This window comes from Pipistrellus hanaki (genome assembly GCF_964339955.1).
Source record: "Pipistrellus hanaki genome assembly, chromosome: 13".
Taxonomy (NCBI): Eukaryota; Metazoa; Chordata; class Mammalia; order Chiroptera; family Vespertilionidae; genus Pipistrellus; species Pipistrellus hanaki.
The window spans coordinates 14,577,739-14,601,477 of record NC_140515.1 but is presented as its reverse complement, the minus strand read 5'-3'; the positions used below and the strand labels follow the sequence as shown (position 1 = coordinate 14,601,477).

General features: G+C 47.0%; 1 protein-coding gene across 1 annotated transcript in view; it reads left to right on the top strand.

The window, feature by feature from the left end:
- The first annotated feature begins 8,558 nt into the window (after nucleotides 1-8,558).
- The window catches only part of SYNPR (synaptoporin), a 271,672-nt gene continuing 256,491 nt past the window's right edge, over nucleotides 8,559-23,739 (top strand). The window contains exons 1-2 of the mRNA XM_084902714.1: nucleotides 8,559-8,782; nucleotides 8,910-8,975. Of these exons, the coding sequence (XP_084758840.1) occupies nucleotides 8,765-8,782; nucleotides 8,910-8,975 (84 nt within the window). The 5' untranslated portion in view covers nucleotides 8,559-8,764. The remainder of the gene's footprint in view (nucleotides 8,783-8,909; nucleotides 8,976-23,739) is intronic.

Sequence of the window (23,739 nt, the reverse complement as noted above, 5' to 3'; positions counted from 1 at the left end):
CAGGGCCCCTTTGGTCCACCGCCCTCCTGGACCCTCAGATCTGCCTGAGATGCATCAGCCCCCCATTGCAAGCTCTTCCCCTCCAGCACCTTAGTGATGCCCACGCCTCAGAGCGTCTGTCCCCTGCCCCAGGGCAGGACACCCTGTCCTTCCTGAGCCTGGAGCCTGAGGGGTCTCCACTGGTCACTGAGCCCTGAGCCCACTCCGCCTCCCCGCCTCCCCAGGGCCCTGCCCATCTGGCTCCTGAGAGGCTCCTAGGACTGCAGGTCTCTCCCCAACTGGAAGGGGCTGCAGAGGGACAGAAGGAGGGGACGAGGGGAGGGGGCTGGGCTAGCTGGGAGCCCTGCATGTGCCCAGCTTCCTGGTGCCCGGGCCCCTCGCCTGCCTGGAGGGCCCCTCGCCTGCCTGGAGGTACGGGTTCCGGGCTGTCAATTCCGATGAGGCCAGTGCCATCCCCTTAGGGTTGTTTCTCCTATTTCCAGCCCGCGTCTCTCATGGAAAAGAATCCTGAGCATCTTTTTTCTGCCGTTGATCTCAGCAGGCTTTGCTCCTCGGGCAACATATAAAGAGAAAAAGAACCTTCCTGTCGAGGAAGCTGGGCCACAGCCGCAGGAGAGCAGGTCTGCCTGAGGGGAGAGGAATAGGATGGAGCGAGGTCAGGGATCTCCTTTTCTGGAGAAGAGTATCAGAAGCGTGGACAGAGCTGGTGTGTCCTGCTAGCCAGAACGTCTCCCGCTGGGCTTTGGCTGTCTCCCCTTTCTCCATCTCCTCTCTCTCTTCATCTCTTTGTCTCTCTCTTCATATCTCTCTCTTCATCTCTCTCTCTCTCTGTCTCTCTCTTCATCTCCTCTCTCTTTCTCCTCATATCTCTCTGTCTCTCCTTCTCTCTCTCTTCATCTTCTCTCTCTCTTCATATCTCTCTCTTCATCTCTCTGTCTCTCTTCATCTCCTCTCTCCAACTCTCTCTGTCTCTCTCTTCATCTTTCTCTGAGTCTCTCTTCATCTCTCTTTCTCATCTCTCTCTCTCAGCAGGTTTAACTGGTCACATCTGACCCCTCTGGAGCTGAAGGACCGCGTGGTGGGACTTCAGACGCAAAGCACCCCTGAGAGCAGCCCGCACTTCACTCTGGCGGGGCACAAGTTCCTGATCTTAGGAAGCTCCATCCACTACTTCCGGGTGCCGCGCAGGTACTGGCGGGACCACCTCCTGAAGCTGCAGGTCTGCGGCCTCAACACTGTCACCACGTGAGTCCTGCCTGCCCTCTGGGTCCTCACTGCACCTTCCGATGAGCCCTGTCCAGCGTGAGCCTTTATGATAAAGGGCCACCTACCTCTCAGACTCACAATTCTCGTGTGTGTGCACCTGGATGATGTCACTTTCCTTTGTCTATGTCCATCATCGTTTTGAAACTTCTCCCCTATTCTTGTTTCGATTAATTCCTAGCAATAACTCATTGGGCATATCTAGACACCGTGTTTTCCCCTTCTCTTTACATTTTTAATGGGCATTACCAAGAATGGGTGGTGAGTGGGATAATTAGTGCATCCATCCGAGGAATCTAGAATCAGGATCATTGATAGCTTAGATCACAACCGGGTGGCAGAGAAAGAAACCATTGAAAGTAATCACTGTTCATGCAATACAGGTGTAGCAGCCATGGGACACTTCAGCTTGCTCCAACATGGTTCCCTAGGTTTTCAAATTGGTTTGGGACTGACCTAGGACTGGTTAGGAAAGAAAAAGAAGATGCTTATTGTACTTCCCTCTCTCCTGCCACAGCTATGTCCCCTGGAACCTCCACGAGCCCCAGAGAGGCACATTGACTTCTCCAGGAACCTGGATTTGGAGTACGTGCTGCTGCTGCTCCTGGGCCGGGGCCTGGGGCAGGAAGGGGCTGGGGGGGTTGTTTAGGGGCCATGGTGGCATCTCAGCTCTGCTTGGAGAGCCTGTTCTCAGGCCCCCTGCCAGCTCTGCACCGGGACCAGGTGCTCTCCGGCTGGGAGCCTGCGACTCCCAGTGCCCAGGCCTCCCCTGGGCCCAGCCCTCCTCACTGCAGCCCAGAGGAGCCTGCTCCCCTGTCAGCCCTTCCTGCTCTGCAGCGGGGTCCCGCCACTTGTGCTGGGAGCGGGCTGCCCCTGGAAGCAGCAAGGTGGTCGGGTCAGGTTCATGGCGAGGACCCCACCTCCTGTCTGAGAGCCCCCTCCTCATGACCCGGTGGGCTGTGCAGAGGGTCCTGGGCTGGGAGCTGGTGAGAACAGCTGCAGGCCTCAGGCCTGTGACCACAGGTGCAGGGTGACCTGCTCTGCAGGGTGGGGGCTCGGCCTTCCCTCATTCTCCCTGTCTCTGGTTGGGAGGAGGGCAGGCCACCAGAGGCTCCGGGCAGCTCCACCGCCTGTGGTGTGTGCTGGCTCGTCCCCACCCCCAGCTCGGATGTCCTCAGAGTGGCCGCCATTGACCTTGCCAGGGCCTTTGTCCGGCTGGCCGCGGAGGTTGGGATGTGGGTGATCCTATGTCCAGGCCCCTACATCTGCAGCGAGATCGACCTCAGCGGCCTGCCCAGGTGAGCGTGCTTTGAGGGGAGGGCTGTGATGGTTTGTTTCACTAAAAGCAGAGTGGGTATCTGACAGCTCGGAGCCTGTGTTCTCGGGAAAGGCCCGGTGAGTTACGAGGCACCACTGTCATCCTTGTCCTGGTCACAGATGCGGGTCCTGGTGCCGTGGGCACCTGGGCGGGGAGAGGCAGCATCGGGGTGGTCGCAGCTCTTCCTTCCTGTCCCGTCTCTGGTCTCTGTCCTGAGGTGGAAGGGGTTCTGACAACCTCTGGACTTGCTCTGTGGGACCCCCCTTCCCCTGGCTTTTCTCTTATTTTGTTAGTGGAAGACCATGCTCTCTACTGAGCTGAGGGACCTCAGCTCTCCTCAGTTCCCCCTCCCTTCCCTTTGCCTTCTCTCCTCTGTGCAGACAGCTGGGTGCAGGGTTCACACCACAGCGGCCAGGTGTGTGCAGTCCCCTGCTCAGCTCCAGGGGGCGCCCTCCTCCTGTCGCTCAGTCAAGGCTCTGTTTCCTCGAGGATGAGCTTGTTCTCCCACCCAGCTCAGGAGCCGCAGAAGCCTGACCGTGAAGGAAGGGATATTTTAGCAAAGGAGCAATGCCCTGCTCTGCTCAGCTGGAGGCCCCGCCCCCCCCCCTCCCCGCCGAGGGCCTTGATGGAGCTGCTGCACCTCCTAAGCTGGGAACTGTCACCAGACACTTGTCAGTCGGACAGCCCGGTAGGATGGTCCAGAGAGCATCTTCCAGGTCCCGTGAGGGCTGCAGGAGATCAGAAGACATAAAGCTGGGCTGGAGGGAGCTCTGGAAGGAGAACTGGCTGACCTCCCGCCTCATGTCTTCCCAACTCAAGCGCTGAGCTTGTCTTCTCTCGCCCCCAGCTGGTTACTGCAGGACCCAGAGCTGAGACTGAGGACAGCCGACCAGGGCTTTGTCCAAGCAATTGATCGATACTTTGATCATCTGATTGCCAGAGTGCTTCCTCTCCAGGTAAAACTGCCTTCTGACATTTCCTTCCTGAAGTGAGAGGCACAGACACAGAGCAGGCCCGGCCCAGGCTCTGGGAGCGGAAGCTGACTCCTTTGTGCTCTAGACCCTCATCTAAGTTCACCTTCGCCCTAGGGCTTCCGGGAGCACACGCATCACACCCGCCAGGACCCACAGAGCAGAGAGCGTGGGTGTATGATGGCACTTTGAATGTACTTGATGTTCTCTAGACTCACTGCTCTTTCTACTGCTTATTTCTACTACTAGGTGAACTTGGCTGTTTTATTTTTATTTAAATATTTTTATTGATTTTTTTACATAGAGAAAGGGAGAGGGATAGTTAGAAACATCAATGAGAGAGAAACATCGATCAGCTCCTTCCTGCACACCCTCTACTAGGGATGGAGCCTGCAACACGGGCATGTGCCCTGACCTGGAATGGCACCGTAACCTCCTGATTCATAGGTCAACGTGCAACCATTGAGCCTCACTGATCAGGGTCACCCCAATTTCTTAAAGTGTTATTTTTAAAGCGAAGGCTGCACAGGTCGCGTGTGAATGTACAGGTTGTGATTTAGTAGAGTTTTAGGTGGTTAGTATCCTTTGCAGCCTGGTCAGGATGAAGCCTTTGGTGTGGTTCATGTGTTGAGAGCATGCATGTTTGTGTGTGGTGAGTGCTGAGCTGGAGTTGGAACCTATATATATATATATATATATATATATATATATATATATATTTAAATTGGTTTTAGAGAGGAAGGGCGAGTGGATAGGGGAAGTGTTAACAGGTGAGTGTGTGGCTATGAGCTCTCCTATTGAAGCAGCTAATTAGTATGAGAAGGAGCGGAAACAGCTGAAACTGGTTTTGCTCAGTGGATAGAGCGTCAGCCTGCAGACTGAAAGGCCCCAGGTTTGATCCCGGTCAAGGGCATGTACCTTGGTTGCACAAAAGGCAGCTGATCAATGACTCTCATCGATGTTTCTAACTCTCTATCCCTCTCTCTTCCTCGATGTAAAAAAATCAATAAAATATATTAAAAAAAAAAAAAAAAAAAAAAAGGCCGAGACTGGTTTGGCTCAGTGGATAGAGCATCTGCCTGCAGACTGAAAGGTCCCAGATTTGATTCCAGTCAAGGGCGTGTACCTTGGTTGCAGGCACATTCCCAGTAGGGGGTGTGCAAGAGGCAGCTGATCAGTGACTCTCATTGATGTTTCTAATTCTCCATCCCTCTCTCTTCCTCGCTGTAAAAAAATCAATAAAATATATTTAATATGTACTGTGTTTCCCCGAAAATAAAACATCTTCCGAAAATAAGACCTACTTACAGGTTTCCTTCTGAGTGAAATATAAGGCATCCCTCCAAAAATAAGGCCCCCCCCCCCCCCCCAGGCTCTGTCTCAGAATGAAAATTAATTTACTGTAAACTGGTCGCTAGGGCCGCCCCGACGAGTGTCTAGCAACCAGTGACGTTACGCGGAGTCCTGATGTCACTCCTGTGTGGAGGCGGAGTGGAGGTCGGAGTGAGTGGTGAGCACTGGTTGGGAGACAGGAGACTTTCTCAGATGCGTGTAGAAGAACAGAAGGATTAGAGTGGACAGGACACAGCAAAGGTGGTGAGTGCTGGTCTGTCTCTGGTGACACTACCTGATGCTCACTGCCGCCCTCATGATGACTGAAGGTTCTCAATCAGTGGCAGACAGTGCTCCAGCCCAGATCCAGGCCCCAGCAAATCCAGTGACAGTCCCCAGGCAGGCCCCATGGGGTAAATGTCTAATAAAGGGGTAGGGGGATGTCTGGTGAAGGTGTTCAGTGGCACATGGGTGGGGGAAGGAGGATCACTTAAAATGACACAGGAGGATCAGAGGGGGCAATCAAAATGATGCAGGAGGACCAAAAGGGGTTACTAAAATGGTAATCCCCCTCTGATTCTCCTGTGCCATTTTGATTCCCCCCTCTGATCCCTCCCGTCTGTGTCATTTTAAGTGATCCCCCTCCCCCCATCTTGATACCCCAATTCCTTTTTTTTACCCCTAGAAATGAGTGCAAAAAAGAAAAAGCTACTCCGTGGAGTATAAGAAAGGAATCGTGGAAGACTCTTGGGGCCCAAATCTTACTGTTTTCTGCAAAGAGATCATGTTGAATATCCTATTGGTCTGAAAATGGCGAGCAGAGTATGGTAACCTCATTGAACAAGTGGACAAGGGAAATGCTAAAAATCGCAAGTGTGGATCAGGTGGGCAACCATTATTTTCCGAGCTGAAGACCTGATCTGTGAATGGGTTGTTGACAGGAGAGCAGAGACTTTGGTTGTGAATAGGGCTCAGATTCAAGAATTTGCCCTTGCAATGGCACCACAGTTTGACATAGCCCCAGAAGACTTCAAAGCATCACAACACTGGCTGGATAATTTCCTTCAGCAAAGTGAACTGTCTTTAAGAAGATCTACAACATTGTTTAGGTTGGAAGATACTCAAGTTATTAAGTGAGCACTTGCATTCAAGTCCTTTATTAATGATGCTGACTTCTCTAAATACAATCTTTCCAACATGATTCCTATGGATGAAACTGCAGTGTTTATGGGCCAATCATCTCAAACAACAATTGAACAGTGGGGTGCCTCCTTAGTGTACATTCCCTCCACTGCTTACAAAAGTGCACGTGTTTCCTGTATTTTGGCAATTCATCTGGATGGCACTAAAATCCCACCTTTAATCATTTCTAAGGGCAAGCAGGAAAAGATTGAACGTGTTTTGGGTGTTTTTATTCTTGAAACTGAAAAAGCCTGGGCCACGCAAGCAGTTCTAAGGAATTAATGCTGCTGCTTGTTATGCGAGGGAGCCAAAGAGGTCTGCTAGTCTGGGATGCAGCCAGCACTCACCCCGCTAAAGGCATGAAGACATTTCTTCACGAAAGAAAAATAGATAAGATAATGATTCCCACAGGAATGACGGCCTATCTCCAGACTCTTGATATTGCAATAAACAAGCCATTCAAAGACAATTTGCGTGTGGAAATTAATGACTACATTGAAAATAGAATGGAGAGAAATCAGCGTGGAAACTTTGTGAAACCTAAACTGCAAGAAGTTGTGTCTTGGGTGAAGAATTCATGGGAGAAAATCACTGACAGTTGCATTGCAAATGCACTGCGAGCAGGCTACCTTGACAAGAAGTACTCATGTAAAGACAGTGCTATTGCTAAACATGAGAGATTTGGTCCACTGATTCTGAAAGAAATGGAGTCACAAGAAATTCACCAGGAAATTCAGGAATTGGATTGTTATAATGATGTTCCAAAAGATGATGACATGGTTGTCATTGAATAAATGAGTAAATTCTTGATACTGTAGGATTCACAGTTTGTCTGGTTTGTGTTGACAACTACAGTACTACTGTACCGTATACAGGTAATAAATTTCCTTTATTTTCATTTAACAATAAATGTGTACCGTATTCTTCTTCATGGAAAAATAAGACATCCCCTGAAAATAAGACCTAGCGCATCTTTGGGAGCAAAAATTAATATAAGACACTGTCTTATTCTCGGGGAAACAGGGTAAATAGTAGATACATCTCCCTCCCGCCCCCTGCCTCTGGTGTACACACACACACACACACACACACACACATACACTCCAAACCTTTTTGGCAAACCTTTGTAGTAAACAGATGGCTATTCGTGTTGCCCGGAGACCACTTCATAGGTGGGATCCAAAGAGAGAAGGGAGGGGATGGTGTCATCAGCTACATGGTGGGTGGCTAAGAGTTCTGATCCTTTTTTCCTCCCTGACTTTTTTGAGTTCAACTCTGGCTTCATTGTGTGCTAGCTGTACAACCGTGAACAGCCTTCTCCCCTGCCAGGATCCTCGATTTCCTTGCCTCTCAATGGGAGCGGTACTGCTGCTAACCTAGCGGCGGTTGTGAGTAGTTAATGAAGTCACGTTTACACGCCCTCACCACAATTTCTCACTCACAGAAAGACCTCAAGTGTTTTCTTGTTTATTATTTTCAGCAAGATTTGCAGATTAAGGGAAGGAAAGGGACCTGTGGTTGGAGGGAGGACTCAGTCCGCTTTATGATGAATGCAGGAGCTTTAGTTGAGATTGTATCTAAGGCCAAGGTTCTCAGTAAGACAGGGTTTTAAAGGAACTGGAATTCCTGTCCTGGTTTAGCCTAGCACCTGCTGTGTACCTTGGCTAACCCAGCCTCACTAAGTCTACATTCTGCTTTTTTTTTTTTTTTTTTTTTTAATATATTTTATTGATTTTTTTACAAAGAGGAGGAGAGAGGGATAGAGAGCTAGAAATGTCAATGAGAGAGAAACATCAACCAGCTGCCTCTTGCACACCCCCTACCGGGGATGTGGCCGCAACCAATGTACATGCCCTTGACCGGAATAGAACCTGGGACCTTTCAATCCGCAGACCAATGCTCTACCACTGAGCCAAATAGGTTTCGGCAATATTCTGCTTTTAAAATGGGCATCATGTGCTCCCGACCTCACCCAGTGGCCACGAGGACTACCCGCCTGGCACACTGTGCCATATTCAAGATCAATCTGTCTCCCTCTGCCCTGAAGCCCCATGCTCCGTGTCCTCACCTTCTGCTTCCCTGGGGGGAAGGCCCCGCTCATCTGTTCCCGGCCATATCCCAGCCCCTGGCTCTGCCCGGCCCCAGGGCGAATGTCCCACGAAGTCAACAGTGTTTTGGAAAGGGTTCCGAAACCACCAGCACTCACACAACTCCGCATGCAAAGTGGGAGTGCCTGTCTCTGCTCAGGGAACCCCTTCTTCAGGCAGGGAGCATGCCTGCTGAAGGTGCCAGCAGGCCTCCCTCTACCCCAAACCCCAAAGTTTCCCCGGAGCCCGAGGGTGCGCGGGGCGGAGCCGGCAGCACCGGTTGGCGGTTCTGCCTCGACCACCTCCTCGCCCGCCCCCTGAGCTCGCAGCCGGCCAATGGCAGCCCTCCCGGGTGGCGGCCGCCCGCCCCCCTCCCTACCTCCCCAACCCGCCCTCCCCCCTCCTGGCTCCGGCTGCTCTACTGGCTCCGGCGCGGACTGAGAGGAGCGCACAGCGCAGAGCAGTGCGGGGCACCTGCTCCCCAGGCCCTGCCCGCCCCGGCCTCGCCCCTCGCCTCCTCCCGAGAGGGGGCTCTTGGCCCTGAGGACCAGCCCGCGGCGGCCCCGAACTTCCCTGCAAAGGGAACCGAGCGGAGGAGACCGAGCAGAGCCATGGACCCGGTGAGCCAGGTAGGAAGGGACCGCGGGGCAGCCCGCGAGGGGACCCGCGGCTCCGGAGACGCGCCCGGGCCCCGGCCTCACGCTCTCCCCCCCCCCTCCCTCCTCTCTCTCCTTCTCTCTCCTCGTTCGTCCACAGCTGGCCTCGGCGGGCACCTTCCGGGCACTGAAGGAGCCCCTCGCCTTCCTGCGGGCCCTGGAGCTGGTGAGTAGCCGGGCGTCGCGGGGAAGGGGCACAGCGGCCCGCCATAGGGGGAGGAGGGGTCCGTGGGGTGCTCCCTGCTGGGTTCTGCTCAAAGCCCGGCTGCCACCCTCCCACGCCAACCTCCTCCTCCCTCCCCCCCATGCCCAGTGCCATCCGGGGGGCGGACGGGACCACGGGCGCTCAGAGGCGGGAGTGTGCACGGATGTTCGCGGGCGCTTAGATGGGGCTGCAAACGCGCGGGGCTCAGCCAAGGCGCCTCCTTCTGGGACAGGGACCGAGCGGGCGGAGGGAGGCGCTGCCCGGGCCCGCTGCTCACCTGGGCGCCGCGGGGTGCGGACCCTGAGGAGGGACGCGGGGGGGGGGGGGGGGGGAGCGGGGCAGCTGGGCGGATGGGCCGCGCGGGCTGGTCAGCCCAGGGACAGGTGTCCGCCCGGGGGACAGGTCTCCGTCCGGGGGCAGGTCTCCGCCTGGCGTGGGTGCTGGAAGCGGTGGCACCTGCTCCGCCAGCTCGGGGCGGGGGGGAGGGGGGCAGAGGAGCTGCGAGGCCAGGAGAGACACTGAGCACAGAGACTCCTTCCTTTCGTTAGTTTCTCGGCTCTGGTCACCCTCGAGGGCTCTTCTGACTTCCCCCGGGAGATCCCTCAGCCTCCTGTGCAGCCTTCTTCACCACCTGGACTGTGGGAAGCTCTATCACTTGTTCCCCTTTTAAAAAGCACCCCCACAGTCCAGGGGCAACTTGCCTAATGGCAGAGGAGCGAGGCCGAGACACTCCGGGGGCCACAGAGCAAGGAGCGTGTTGTGGGCCCGGGTGACGGTTATTCAGAGTGAAATCCGCAGGTCACACGTTCCCTCTGCTAGGAGGTCTGGAAGGCAAGGGCACCCATCGGAACAGAAAGTTCAAAGCCCGTCATGTAGCATCAATCACAGGCCCAGCCCCGGACCAGCTGGGAAATTATGTAAGAGGCGTTGTCCTCCCAGATCCTAGCTCCCGGGCCTGGGATCTGCTCTGGCTGCCCGGCTGTGGAGCCCGTTCACATGGATGATCCGCAGGATAATCACATCTGCTTGGTTTGCAGGCGTGCATAGCAATGCATGCCTTTATCAAGTTGACATACGTCAACACAGCTTGAACGCAAGGTTCTGGGACGGCTCTCCTGCCACTGTGTTCTGGACAAGCAAGTTCAACCAGCCAAGCAGTGCTCACAATGCAGGAAACTTTCAGTAGGCTTTCTCAGAATTCATTCATTCACTCAGTCACCCACTCAATCAAGTCCCCTGTGAAACAGCGGTGTTTTTGACCAAAATAATAACACCATTGCCAAGCCATTGTCTCTCAGGACAAAATTCAAAGAGCTGACATGATTTTTTTGATACACTCCCCTATTGTCTCACATTGTCACTTACCTGAAACATTCCTTTTCATTCTCTTCAATCCTGTTGCAACATTAGTTCGTGCCACACCTCACCACCCAGCCCATACTGATATATTGCGAAGACCGGTAAGCCTGGGCGAATTTGTTTAAAATGCAGATTTCTGGACATCAATAAAAATACCGGAAAGATGGGTGCCTGCTCATGAATCTGCGTTTTAAATAAGTTCCCTGGGTATTGCTCATGGCCATTAAACTTGAAGGATGGCTGCCCCAAGCTCCCTCCAAAACTCAAAAGCACTTTTACCTTCAAGCTCTTGCTATTTCTGTTGCTACTCTGTATAATTCCCTCCCACCCTATGCCTAGAAAAAATTTTTGTCTTTTAACTTCAGCTAAAATGTTACTCCTCAGTGAAGAGTTCTTTCATATTTACTCCTTCCCTTTCCTCACCCCAAACAGTGATTCACCCCATTCTCTGGGTTTCCATTGCATTCATTCATTCATTCATGAGAATTTATCATACTGAATTATAGCTGTGTTTGCCCCGATATGAAAGAGAGAGAGAGAGAGAAAGAGAGAGAGAGAGAGAGAGAGAGAGAGAAAAGAAAGGTTATTACATTTAAAATATTTACAGTCCTTCCTCTCTTTCTTTTGGCCTCTAAGGCTCCAAGCAGCGAGGGCTTTGGCTTTTAAATGTTATTAGCCTCTCATTTGAAGAAGAGAGATCAAATAGTGGACAAAAACAAACAAACAAACAAAAAACAGTTAAAAATGAATAAGTTAGGTGATCTACATTTTAAAAGAGCTGAAGTATAGACCTAAGAGCAGAGAGATAGAAGGTTATTTGCTGAGAAAGTCTCCTGCAATGATGGGGTTGGAGGGGGGGGGGGGGCGGGTAGACGGGGTCTGGGAGGGGGAAGAAAACATGTTCCATGCACACGCAGTGGCCTGAGAGCCACTCTGAGATCCCATTCCCATTCGGTAGGAGATGTTGCAATGAGTGTGAGCTCTTGGATGGCAGGAAATTGTTCCATTTTTCTGTGTTTCCCACTAGAGCCTTTTATGGTGCTTGGTGAACAGTAAGTGATCAACAACAAATGCAAATTTTTAATGACAGAACACTGAAAGTACCCAGTTTCTCCTGCTTTGCTTTAAAGCTGGTTGTCTTTAAAGTCTTTAATCTACTTTCAGTACTTACGCTGTAGAAATCAAAGTTTATGTAAAGATATATGTTCAAGGGTATTTACTGCAACAGCATTTGTAAAGGAAACAGTAAGTCCATTAACAAGATAATCATAAAAGTATGATTCAAACAGGTGAAATATACTGCCATGAAAAAGAATGAGTTAAATTAGTAAGTGTTGACTTGGAGGTCAATATATGTAATTGTGTTTGAGAAAGTTAAGTGACAAAAGGTGAGTTTTATTCCTAGTATGTGATAAAATTTTAAAGTGATGAAAAAAAGGGATTTTTATTATTTTAATCAACATATGGAAAAATGTATTAATTAATTACTTTGTTTAAAGTAATGTATAGATTGCAGTACTATTTTTGTAAAAAGAAAATAATTTGTGTGTGTGTGAGTGTGTGTGTATGTGTGTGATTTGTATAAGTATAAAGTATAGCTGTATACACTGAATTGTTAGAATTGATTTTTTTCTGAGGTAATTTGAAGTGTAGAGGGGAGAGAAGAGGAGAGGGTGGAGGGAAGCAGTGGTATTCTGGAAGAATCATAGGCATATCACTTGTCCACAGTTGTGCACATGTGTAATTCTTTAAAATAATTCCTATTTTTAATGATTTCCTGTGGATTGGCCAGATGAAGTGGTGTTGCTTCTAAAGGCATCCTCCAGTTTGGGATTTGTAACCTTAGGGAAAAACGTACTTTATTTATGTGTGTTTTGCTTAGGAAGGGCTCCTGGCTACTGTAGATTTAAATCTACATAGCATAAAGCCAAGCCTTCAGGAGAGGCTTTAGCCAATTTAAAAAATTTTGAGGTGAAACTCCCAGCTCCTTAATCTCCACTTAAATAAGGTCAGGGGACTTATTATTATTACTAGTATCCCTGTGCACGAATCCGTGTGCCAGTAGCTCTCTGAGGGGCCTGCCTGCTCCGTGCCTGCGCCTGCTGCCCAGAGGCCCATCCGTGGCTGGGATGGAATGCTTGCCTCATTGCCATGGCGACAAAGTAAACATTCCCCCAGGCTGCTCATGCTGCCCGCTCTCAGCTGCTGCCCTCCCGGGACTGGGGGACTCCAGCAGGGCTGAGAAAACTGGGCACCACTATCTATCTTTGTGATGGAGTGATGGTTAATTTGCATATTACCCTTTTATTAGATAGGATTATTTTTTAAATAATTATTTATTGTTGAAAGTGTCCCTCTTTCCCCCCCATTTACTTCCTCCAGACCCCCTCCCCTCCACTCTCCCTGCCCCGCTGTCCATGCCCATGGGCCATGCATATATGCATACAAAGTTCTTGGTTGATTACACCACCACCACCGCCCCCCCTCCCCTCCTTCCCTCTAAGATTCCACACTCTGTTCCATGCTTCCAGGTCAGGGGATTTTTCACTATATTTTAGGTCAAAACCAAAAATCAGGACATAGTACTGACTCTTGTGATCTTTTTCATTTATTCTCTGATGATAAAATAGGACCAGCAAATCTCTTAAACCATCATTTGCAAATCACCATATACTATATATATTGAATTTATCCCATTTCTCAGACTTACTCTGAAAAAAGAAGTTGGTATAATCCTGCATTCCACTGGTTATTCTTTTTTTCATTTATCTTTATTGTTGAATTACTGATGTCCTCCCTTTTTAAAAAATATATTTTATTGATTTTCCACAGAGAGGAAGGAAGAGGGATAAAGAGCTAGAAACGTCGATGAGAGAGAAACATTGACCAGCTGTCTCCTGCACACCCCCTGCCGGGATGTGCACACAACCACGGTACATGCCCTTGACCGGAATCAAACCTGGGACCCTTCAGTCCGCAGGCCAATGCTCTATCCATTGAGCCAAACCGGTTTCGGCTGATGTCCCCTTTTATTCCACTGGCCATTCTTATTTTGTATTTGAGTACATTGCCAGTAGGATTTCGATCTTTGGGGGTCCCTCCTCCCTTAAAAGATTTTGTTAGCACTCTCTTATTTTCTATACTATTTATAAGGCTCTGGGTCTGCACTTGTGATTTTATGTGTAATGGCATGTGGGGGATCCAACACATCACATTGTCCAGGAGCAGAACTGTGCAGACTTCAGGGCATCAAAAGGATGTCAACTCTTCAACATGATATTTGTGTGGTCCTCCCACACAAAGCTGTAGGTTCAGACTCTGTTGCTACAGAATTAACTGCTGAGTCAACTTGCCCAATTCCCCTCTCATTCTAATTTTTGACACCCACCCCTAATTTTGCTGGACCATTTCTGTTACAACCCCTGGACTTCACCTTTCCATGATGCCTTTCTTCTCCGCCTTTCCAAGGAAGGCCGGCTACTCCAGAGGTGCAGTGTGTCTATACATGAGGTATTGCTCTACTTGATTTAAATGGTGGCACCTGCTTGTTTTGCTGGCTTCAGATGAGGCTTTCCATATATCCTCCTGTTGAATCTGTATGGCTCCAACATCAACGTTTCACCTTGAAGCTCAGGGGTGTTAACTAACTCATCAAGGACAAAATTGGAGAAAATGGCAAAGCCACGACTTGGGCATTCTCCCTCCAGACCGACCGTGTTCTCTTAAGTGCTACAGTCTTCTGCTTCCTTCAAGGTGACAGCCAGCTGACATCTTTATCTCTGCTCCTCAAAGAAACCTAAAAGGGCAGATACTATCCTCTATTTTGTAGTGTTTATCTCACCCAGGTAGATGTGTATATTTAAACCCTCCTCTGGAAGTGCAGGCAGTGTTTGTATTTAGACAAAAACTCAACTGACAACAATTGTTGTTTATATCGTTTTATTTTCTGTTGGCTATTCACCAAGGTAGAATAGGTTCTCATTAAAATAAAGTGTTTTTTCATATTAAATATGTATTATATAAAAGACTGATTATATAGCAAATGATTTCATCTTATTTTCTGGTCTTTCCCCCCCCCCCCCCACTATTTTCTTAAAAAAATCTGTGTGCATGAGTCAAACAATTTTTTTCCCTAAGTATAAACAAGACAGGAAATTCTAACATACGGTTTATTTAAATTATGAGCAGCAATCTGCTATTGGAGGTCGGATGCAGTTTCAAAGCTATACTAATGTGGATTTAATTATAACTTTCTAGTCTCACAATTAATGACAAAAATTATGTATAATTGGGATATGAATCAATAAATACACTTTTAATAAAAGAGCAACTCCCCAGAATGCTAACAGATTCATAACTTAATGCTTTTCTGGTTTTCTTCAGACAGTTGGTGTTTGGCCTAACAAGTACAGAAAAAAAAAGAGAAAAATAGTTTTTAGGGATTTGCATACCATTTTTATTCTTTACTAGCTTGGGAACCTTGGGCAAATTATTTAATTTCACTAGGTTTCATTTTTATCATCTATAAAATGCGACTGATAATAGTTCCTACTTCAAAAGATTGCTGTATGATGAAATGACTTAACCCAAGTAAACAACCTTGCAGTGTCTGAGCTATAAGTGCTCAACAAATGACTATGAAGGTGATGATGATGATGATGATGATGATTTGGATGATTCTGGGGATGATGGAAAAGGAGAAAATAGAAATCTACCAGTGGGTAATTTAGAACATCATGGCCAACTTGTTGCAAATTGTGGTGTCTTGGCAAAATTCTGAAGCAGAATATCTGTCTTCAATCTTGCTAATCCCTCTTTTGAGCCCTTCTACCTCTAAATCATGCTTCCATGGTTATTTTTACCATAGCATGAGTACCACTGGAGACTTGCTCCTTCAAATATTCTCATTTTGGAGGACATTCTAGAGAACCCAGAGTTGAGCCTAAGGGGAAAGTTCTAATAGAAGAATTACAGGCACTTGGTTCTTGGGAATTTTTTCTTGAGTTGTGGGGTGAGAATTTTCCTGATCTTTCTCAAATCACAATCCACAAACATTCCTTACCCTTGAAAGAGTTATGGTATGTCCAGCGAATTCTCTAGATGAAGGTCCTTATAGAGTCAATCATGGGCACTTAGAACCACACCCTAATGCCCAGGTGCACCTGGCCCTGGGGAATCTCCTAATAGGAATGTTCTAATCTTGCTGGACTCATATTCAAGTAGAGGAATCATTCTTAGTTTCTTTGTTCCCCAGAGGATTCACATTTCTCCCTGATCCAGTTAAGAAAAATAATCCCGTGTGAGTAGAAAAGAATACTCGAAAGTCTCTAAGGAATGTTCATACAGAACCACTACTATCTTTTGAGTCTTCATCTTCAGTAGGCATGTATTTAATCTGGTTGTATTTATTTTTGTTTATTCTATTATCTTAGGGTTCCTTTGAGAACCTCAGTTTCTCATCTGAATATTGGGGATAATACTCTTTGGCTATTATAGTGTTGGAAACTTTAAGAGAGATAAAGCATGTAACACTTTGTAAACAAATGTCTTCCAAAAGTAAAAGATCATTGTGATCATGATGATAGTGGTGATGAATACTTTTTTCCAGCCTGAGTGACTCTGAATACCACAAGATAATTGCCCGGGGAGTAGGGTGAGGCATGAAGTTTAAGTCCTGATCTCTGCTCATTGAGGTGATAAAACCTTCCTCATCATCCTCTTGCCTATGTCCTAATCTGTGTGGTCTCTTGGGAACCCACAAAAAAGACTGATTTTCTGTTGAAACAGATATGCCATCAAAATTTGGGGAAGTCCACCTTTACCCCTTTTAGCTCTCATACAGAAAGCCAATTTCTTGCTCTGCACACATTTCACATTTCTTAGATGATTGGGGCCCTGGTGACGGTTTCCTGCTGATCTGATGCACAAGCTACTTCCTCTGCCTACAATACTCTCCCTCTCTCTTTTCACCCAAGCCCTTTTAGCTGGCATATTCATCTTGTGTCTTCAGGTGTCAGCTTAGATGTCATTTCTTTTGGGAGGACCTCTCTGAGGAGGGTGTTGTCATTAGATGAAGTCAACTTCCTGATGGCTCCCAGAACATACTATTTTATTTTATTTCATTTTACATTATTTGTCCTCTCATGAGGATATTTTTCAATTGATTTTTCAGAGAGAATAGAAAGGAGGGAGGGAGTGGGGGAGAGAGAAAAAGAAAAACATGAATGTGGGAGAGACACATTACTGGTTGCCTCCTATACATCCCCCTACTAGGGTCCAGGATGGACTCTGCAACTGAGGTACATGCTCTTGACCAGGAATCGAACCACAACTCTTCGGTCCATGGACCTATAGTCTTACCACTCAACAAAACCAGCAAGGGCCATAGCACACTCTTTAATGATTTGTTTACATTTCAACTTCTCAACCAGACTACATGCTGCACGAGGGCAGGCATCTTGTTTGTCTTGCTCATCAGTACATTCTAACTATCTATTATAGCTGCCACATAGCAGGAACAACTCCAGAAATAATCACGAATCACCCCTTTGATAGGTGCTTAGGAAGGAAGTGATTGACTGCAGGAAGTGGGGGAAGAAGGGAGGGAGGAGCCTCCCCTAGAAACAGTTGGTTAGCAGTCACTCTTGGTTGTGGAGGAGAGGAACTCACCCCAGCTGACTCAGTCAAGGAGAGAGAGCAGTCATATGCCCACTGCACGTGAGGGAGGAGCCGTCCTACAGAAATAAAAGTGCGAGGACTGCATCCTGCCAGGCCGCACACCCTGAGTCCTAGGCAGTGAGGAGAGCTGACTTAGGAGAAGCGCTGCAGCACTGTGGCTCGGCCACCATCACCTGTGCCCTCTTTGTGTGTCCCCTTCTGCTTCTCATTCAGTTTATTCTTCCTGTGATTCTAAGCTAATGCCCTAAGAAAGGCATAAGACAGGTTCAGTTAACGCTTTTCTCAGTTTGTACACAAGTCTCAGCCCCAGGCTGTCTCAGGCTGTGGGTGGGCTGCCCACGCGTCAGGTGCCCAGGGTCCTGTCTTGTGGCCAGAATAAAAAGCATCATGGGATTCAGATCATGCTCCCTGGGCTGTTCTTTCATCTGGAACAGTGGGCGGGGCAGCTCTTCAAGGCATGTGCACGTTAGGCTGAGCAGAGCTTATATGGCTGGTGGAAGAACAAATTATTCTTTTCACCAGCATTTCCTCCATTACGGCAGCACTGGCACTTTTGTCAAGCAGATGTGGCATCTTTGGGATTTGAGGGCAGTGTTCCTGGAGCCTCTCTGCTGAGGGGATCATTGGTGGAGTCACATGATAGTCACATGAAGGGTGTCCCCTGGGTCCTTCAGCTCATGGGCTCCACCAGCCTGTGCCATCTGGTCCATCACTTGGAAAGCCTCTTCCTGAAAGAAATGGTGGGGCTTCGCCTGGCGATGAGATAGCCCAGGCAACAAGTATTTCCCCAAACCACATACTCTTCCTCTTTGTTCATACATTGCTAGGCTAATTCCTCTCTGGCTGTTCATGTTAGACGACCACATGGGAAGAGCACATCTATTGTGTTCTCGTGTGTATTAATGTGGTAGAAAACAATAAAACATGAAGGAGGGTTTTTGTTTGTTTAACATTTAATATTCATATCCAAATTAAATGCTTTTGTCCTGAATATGCACTCATGGAAACGTCCTTAGTTTGCCTGGGGTGAATGGTGCTGTGTGTTCGAGGCAGGAGAGGTGAGGGATTGGTTGACGAGTAGCGATCACTGATCGGGAGTGTGGGGCTGGGAGGAGCGTGGGCCTTGGAATGAGCCTCTGGCTGGAACCCTGGCCCTTCTTTCCAGCTGGGGGACACGAAGCAGGTTTCACAATCGTGCTGATACTCAGGTCTGCAGGCGGCAAAGGAAGGTAGTGGGAGACATGTCTTAGTTGCTGTGAGGACTGAGTAACATGGTGCCTATGAAACCCAAGCAGAGTGTCTGGTAAGTATAACTGAGGAAGAGTTTGTTCAAGATGATGGTGTGATGTCTACAAATACAGTGAAGCATTCCTAAAACAGGAAGGTGGGCTTTTTGTTTGTTATGCTCAAGCAGCATTTTCTACTGGGGAAAAAATGATGTGTTGGATGCTGGGGCTGCTATAACAAAGTACCAGCAAACAGTAGAAATGTATTCTCCACCAGTCTGGAGGCTGGAAGTCTGATAGAAGGTGTGGGCAGGTCTGGCTTCTTCTGTGGGTGTGAAGGGGTCTCCAAGCTGAGCCATTGCAGTTCTTCAGCTTGTAGATGATGGGGCATCCAATTCTGCCTCTGTCTCCACATGGTGTTCTCCCTGTGGGTTTGTGTGTTTGTGTCCAAATTTTTCCTTTTAATGTGGCACCAGGCATGTTAGATTAGGGCCCACCTGGCTGCAATGTAACTCCATCAACTAATTACATCGACAGTGACCCTATTCCCAAATAAAGTCACATTTTAGGAGTAAGGACTTCAATATATGAATCCTGGGTGGGGGGCACAATTCAGCCCATAGCAAATGGGTTCTTACAATATACACTGCTTTGTCACCTGGTTTGGTCTCCTTAATACATGATGATTGTATTTCCATGTCACTAGATTCAATAACTTTCTCCCTAATTTTTCTGGCTATGTATTATTACACTGTATGCCTGTCTTGGAAATTATTTAATGTAGTTTCTAGATGTATATCATATATTTTTAAAACTTGCAAAAAAAATTCGTCCTTTATGATAAATGGTTATTGTACCTCTATTACTATTTACTTAGTTTTCAGATGTACAATAGAATTGCTGGTTCAAAAGGTTATACATTTTTAGGGGGTTTGAAACAATCGCCAAATTGCCCTCCAATGAGAAATATCACTCTGGGCATTATCAGTTAGATATTTTTTTTTCCAATTTTACAGTTGAAAATGAAACCTTGATTGAATTTGTACACTTTTTAATTTTGAAATGAGATTGCACTTTTTTTTCCATAAAATTGTTTATATTCTTATTTTCTTTTAGAAATGTTTTAATGAATAGAATGGATTTGTAAGGCAACAGCCAAGGCTGCCGACTCATGATGCTGTTAACATGAACTTTTAGATAAGCTACTGCCTTAGTCTTTCTAGGCCAATGTACTGCTCCACTGTTGGGAAATTATTTAGATTGATGTACTTTGACTTGAGAAGACAAATGTGAGCTTTCCTTTCTCTGAATAATTATCTACATATATAAAGAGCCAGGGGCCATCACATCTGAAACAACCAAGTGGACTACCGAACATGTTGAGTGGGGCTACAAGGCTGGCAGGGGGCTTAGTGAGGGATGGCCAAACAACTGAACAGCAGGCTGTGTAGAGTGACCAGGCCAGTGGAGGGGGGCAGTGAGGGGCAACCAGGCCAGCAGGGGGGCAGTTGGGGGTGACCAGGTTGGCAGGCAGAGGAGGTTAGGGGCAATCAGGCAGGCAGGCAGGTGAGCAGTTAGGAGCTAGTGGTCCTGGATTGTGAGAGGGATGTCTGGGATTGGAGAGGGTGCAGGCTGGGCTAAGGGAATCAATCCCCTGTCCCCCAAGTATGAATTTTGTATACTGGGCCTCTAGTATAAAAATACGTTTATATAATTTGTAGAATGCCAAAGATAATAATTATTGTTATAAATCTTTACAATATAAATACTTTTTTCTGTTTACCATTTTATTTATATTTTAATTATATTAACTATTAAACTCATTAATCATAAGTTTATTCACAGACAGGCCAAAGTGTTCCAAACAGCCATATGTGTGCAAGGGCAGGGTGCATCCACAGAGTAGTCTCTGTTGTGGCAAGGGTGGTCAGGCGTGTGATCCAAGAAAGACAGGAAATGCCCTTGGCGTGGGGCAGAAAATACTTAGTATTTTCTGTAGATGATTCTCATTAGTACTGATCTGAAATGCGAATCTGGTGTATCTGTATATAGAGACACACTTGCACAGACTTGTACTACACCTACCTCAGATGTGAGACACTTGGAACTTGAATAATTTTTTGACGGAAAAGCAGAGTGGGTGGGTGCCCTTGCACCATTTGAGGACTCCTGGGGCTTATGTGGCTCGTGACTGTGGAACACCCTACCAGTGGAATCAATTCAGCAGCTGCCCCACGCCAAGGGCATTTCCTGTCTTTCTTGGATCGCACACCTGACCACCCTTGCCACAACAGAGACTACTCTGTGGATGCACCCTGCCTTTGCGCACATATGGCTGTTTGGAGCACTTTGGCCTGTCTGTGAATTGACATTTATTGTGTGCTTACCGAGCCATAGGCGTTGTGCCGAGTGCTTTCTACGTTACGTTTAATTCTTGCATCTCTCTTGGCATGTACACATCATTTCCCCTCTCTATAGACAAGGAATTTGAGTCTTAGAAAAATAAGTAATGTTTAAGTGTGCACAGTCTATAATCACAGAGCTGAGATTAGAATTTATGTCTTCTGTGCTTCAAACAGACTTCATGTACTTAACCTAACAGTTGGAAAGGAAGTGAAGTTCTGGTTCTCTCCCAGAGATCAGATTCCTAGGGAAGAACCATCCTAGCCAAAAGGCCTGCCGTCATGGAGGGACAAGCCCAACATTTAGCCAGGCAGGTGGTGCCGGTCAGGGCAAAATCCACTGAGGTAGGGGTTTGACCGAAGCTACTGATTTATCTCAGCAGTGAATTCTGTCGGGGGCAGGCAGAGCAGATTCTTCCGTTCTCTTTATAGTTCAAAGCCAAGTACTTTTTAAATTTTTTTTTTTTTTCCACACGAGTCCACTTGGTGAAACAGTAGATGAAAGGATGGTTTTGATTTCATTTGAATTGATATTTCATCTGTATGAGTCAGGACCATGGTTACCTAGGCAAATGCTAGGAAATACTTAGAGGCGTGGTCCTCTTGTGCTGATGCCCTTCAACCGTCCACATCTGCTTCTGAGATGCCGACCCTGGAGCTTGTCCATCTCCAGTGTTATTGATGTGTTTGGGAGGCACTCAGTCCTCTCCCGTCTTGGTCAGTCTGCCTCTGAAGAACCTGGGTGGATGCTGTGATCAGAATGCCTTCCAGCGGGCAAGGCAGATACTGTGAGGATGCAGGAAGCAGGCCATAGTAAGAGGCAGTTCTGGCTACAGAGGTGTTGGCATGTGGGAACAGGGATTTCTGCCTGTAAGACTCGGTACTTCAGCTCCAACCTTGTATGTCTAGATATATCCTTTTTTAAAAATTTTTCTTGAGCCGGGACCGGTTTGGCTCAGTGGATAGAGCGTCAGCCTGCAGACTGAAAGGTCCCGGGTTCGATTCCGGGCAAGGGCATGTACCTTGGTTGCGGGCACATCCCCAGTAGGGTGTGTGCAAAAGGCAGCTGGTCGATGATTCTCTCTCATCGATGTTTCTAACTCTCTATCCCTCTCTCTTCCTCTCTGTGAAAAATCAATTATATATATATATATATATATATATATATATATATATATATATATTTTTTTTTTTTTTTTTTTTTTTAATTTTTTTTTTTGAGAAACAAAAAAAATAATTTTGGGGCTAATCTCGGGAGTTTTTAATGTTGGAAGAAATGGCTTATTTTTTGAACATGGTGAGGCCCGTCCTTTGTAGAATAAGCAAAGCATGGCTGACTTCTGAGCATGGCCCACAGCCTCCAGCTGTTCCCAGCGCCCACGCGCCAGGCCTCAGGGGCTTTGTCTCTGTACCTCACGGGCCTGACCCAGTTCTTCTGGCTCAGGATGCGCTGAGGAGCCATTTGTCTGATGGATGGATGATGGGAACCTTCGTATTAGAAATTAACCCCAGCTTGGTTTTTGAAATGATGGAATTAGCGAGTCCAAAGGTCTCTTTGGCTTTCAGTTAAAATAAAAATTTTTCATTGGATATCTAGGATGCATAAAAATTATAGGGACTATGTCTTCTTGGGACAAAATTTAGCAGGGGTGGAGATAGTGGCTCATATTAGCAATGTAGGTAAGTTCGTAATCCAGCCCTGGGTACCAGTTAACGCATTGAGAAAAATGTCTTAATCAACCAGTGAAACATCAAAGAACTCTGTTCGTAAAAAGTGCAATTTAATTATTTGTAGCTAAAGAATCAATGAATTAATAAAGTCTAATGGAGGAGAATTCTGAATATTTATCTACAGTAGGATAGTACACCAGAACATTCTGCAATGATGGAAATGTCTGTGTTTTCACTGTCCAAGCCTGTAGTCATTAGCCACATGTGGTTGTTGAACACTTAAAATTGAGGAAGTAAATTTTTCATTTTACTTATTTTTAATTATTTTTCATTTAAATGGCTAGTGGCTACCATATTGGACAATACGAGTGCAGAGAGTTATTTAACTAGTTTGCAAGGAACCTGTGTTAAGCTTCAGCAAATGACTTAGGGACTAAAGTGGTCTGTTTTATAAAATATCCACTTTTACCTTTATTTTTCAACCACATTACATAGTTGGTGGCAGGAAGTTTTTAAAGCAATGTCCAGAAATTTCAGAGACACAGAATTTTTAGTTGTTATCTGTTCTTAAGTTTATGCCTTTTGTTTTATGTATTTCCATCTGTGTGTGAATTTTATACATTGAAATAAAATATAAAATACATCAATAACCTTTTATGTTTGCCCTCAATATGAAGCAAGATGACAGTTGTTAAAGTTTGCACTAATTTGTTACCACAAGAGTATCTCATAATAGCTATTAGTTTTTAATGAGGATATGCATTTATTTGGGAAGTAGACTGAAAGTAACAATGATGGCTCAATTTTATGTGATAAGGAGAAATTACAGTTTCTTTAAGGTTTAGCTCTCAGGAAATCCTCTTGAGATATTTATTTATTTTATGATTAGCGAGGTAGTCTGGCACTGTTGTGACAGTGACCCTATGTGTGTAACCTTAGCTTGCAAATGTCCATTAGAGAGGTACAAGAGCGTGGTAATCAGAGTAAGAAAGGATCGGTGGTAGAGATGCGGACGATTGTGGTGTCAGCATGTCAGCTTAGAAACAACTGGGAATGTTTCTCACGCCTCCCTGGTTCCATCGCCCGCAAATAATATGGAATTTGGAGGTGGCCCAGTTGTCCTAGTGAGGCAGTGCCTAGTTTGGGTTATCTGAGAGCAGCACCTAAGTCAAAGGCAGCCTCGCTGAGGCTACCTTCCTGGGAAGTGATCCTAGGCAGTCAGGAATGAGGGCCCAGGGAAGTGAAATCAGATTGACGAGGAGGCAAAAAGGGTATAAATCAAACTCATAGAGCATCCTGTGACATATCTCAGAAGGATGAAATAGTAACCTTTTAGTACCTGCCCCCCATTAGTGAAGAGTGACCTCATGGAAGTGGACTCCTGTTTTA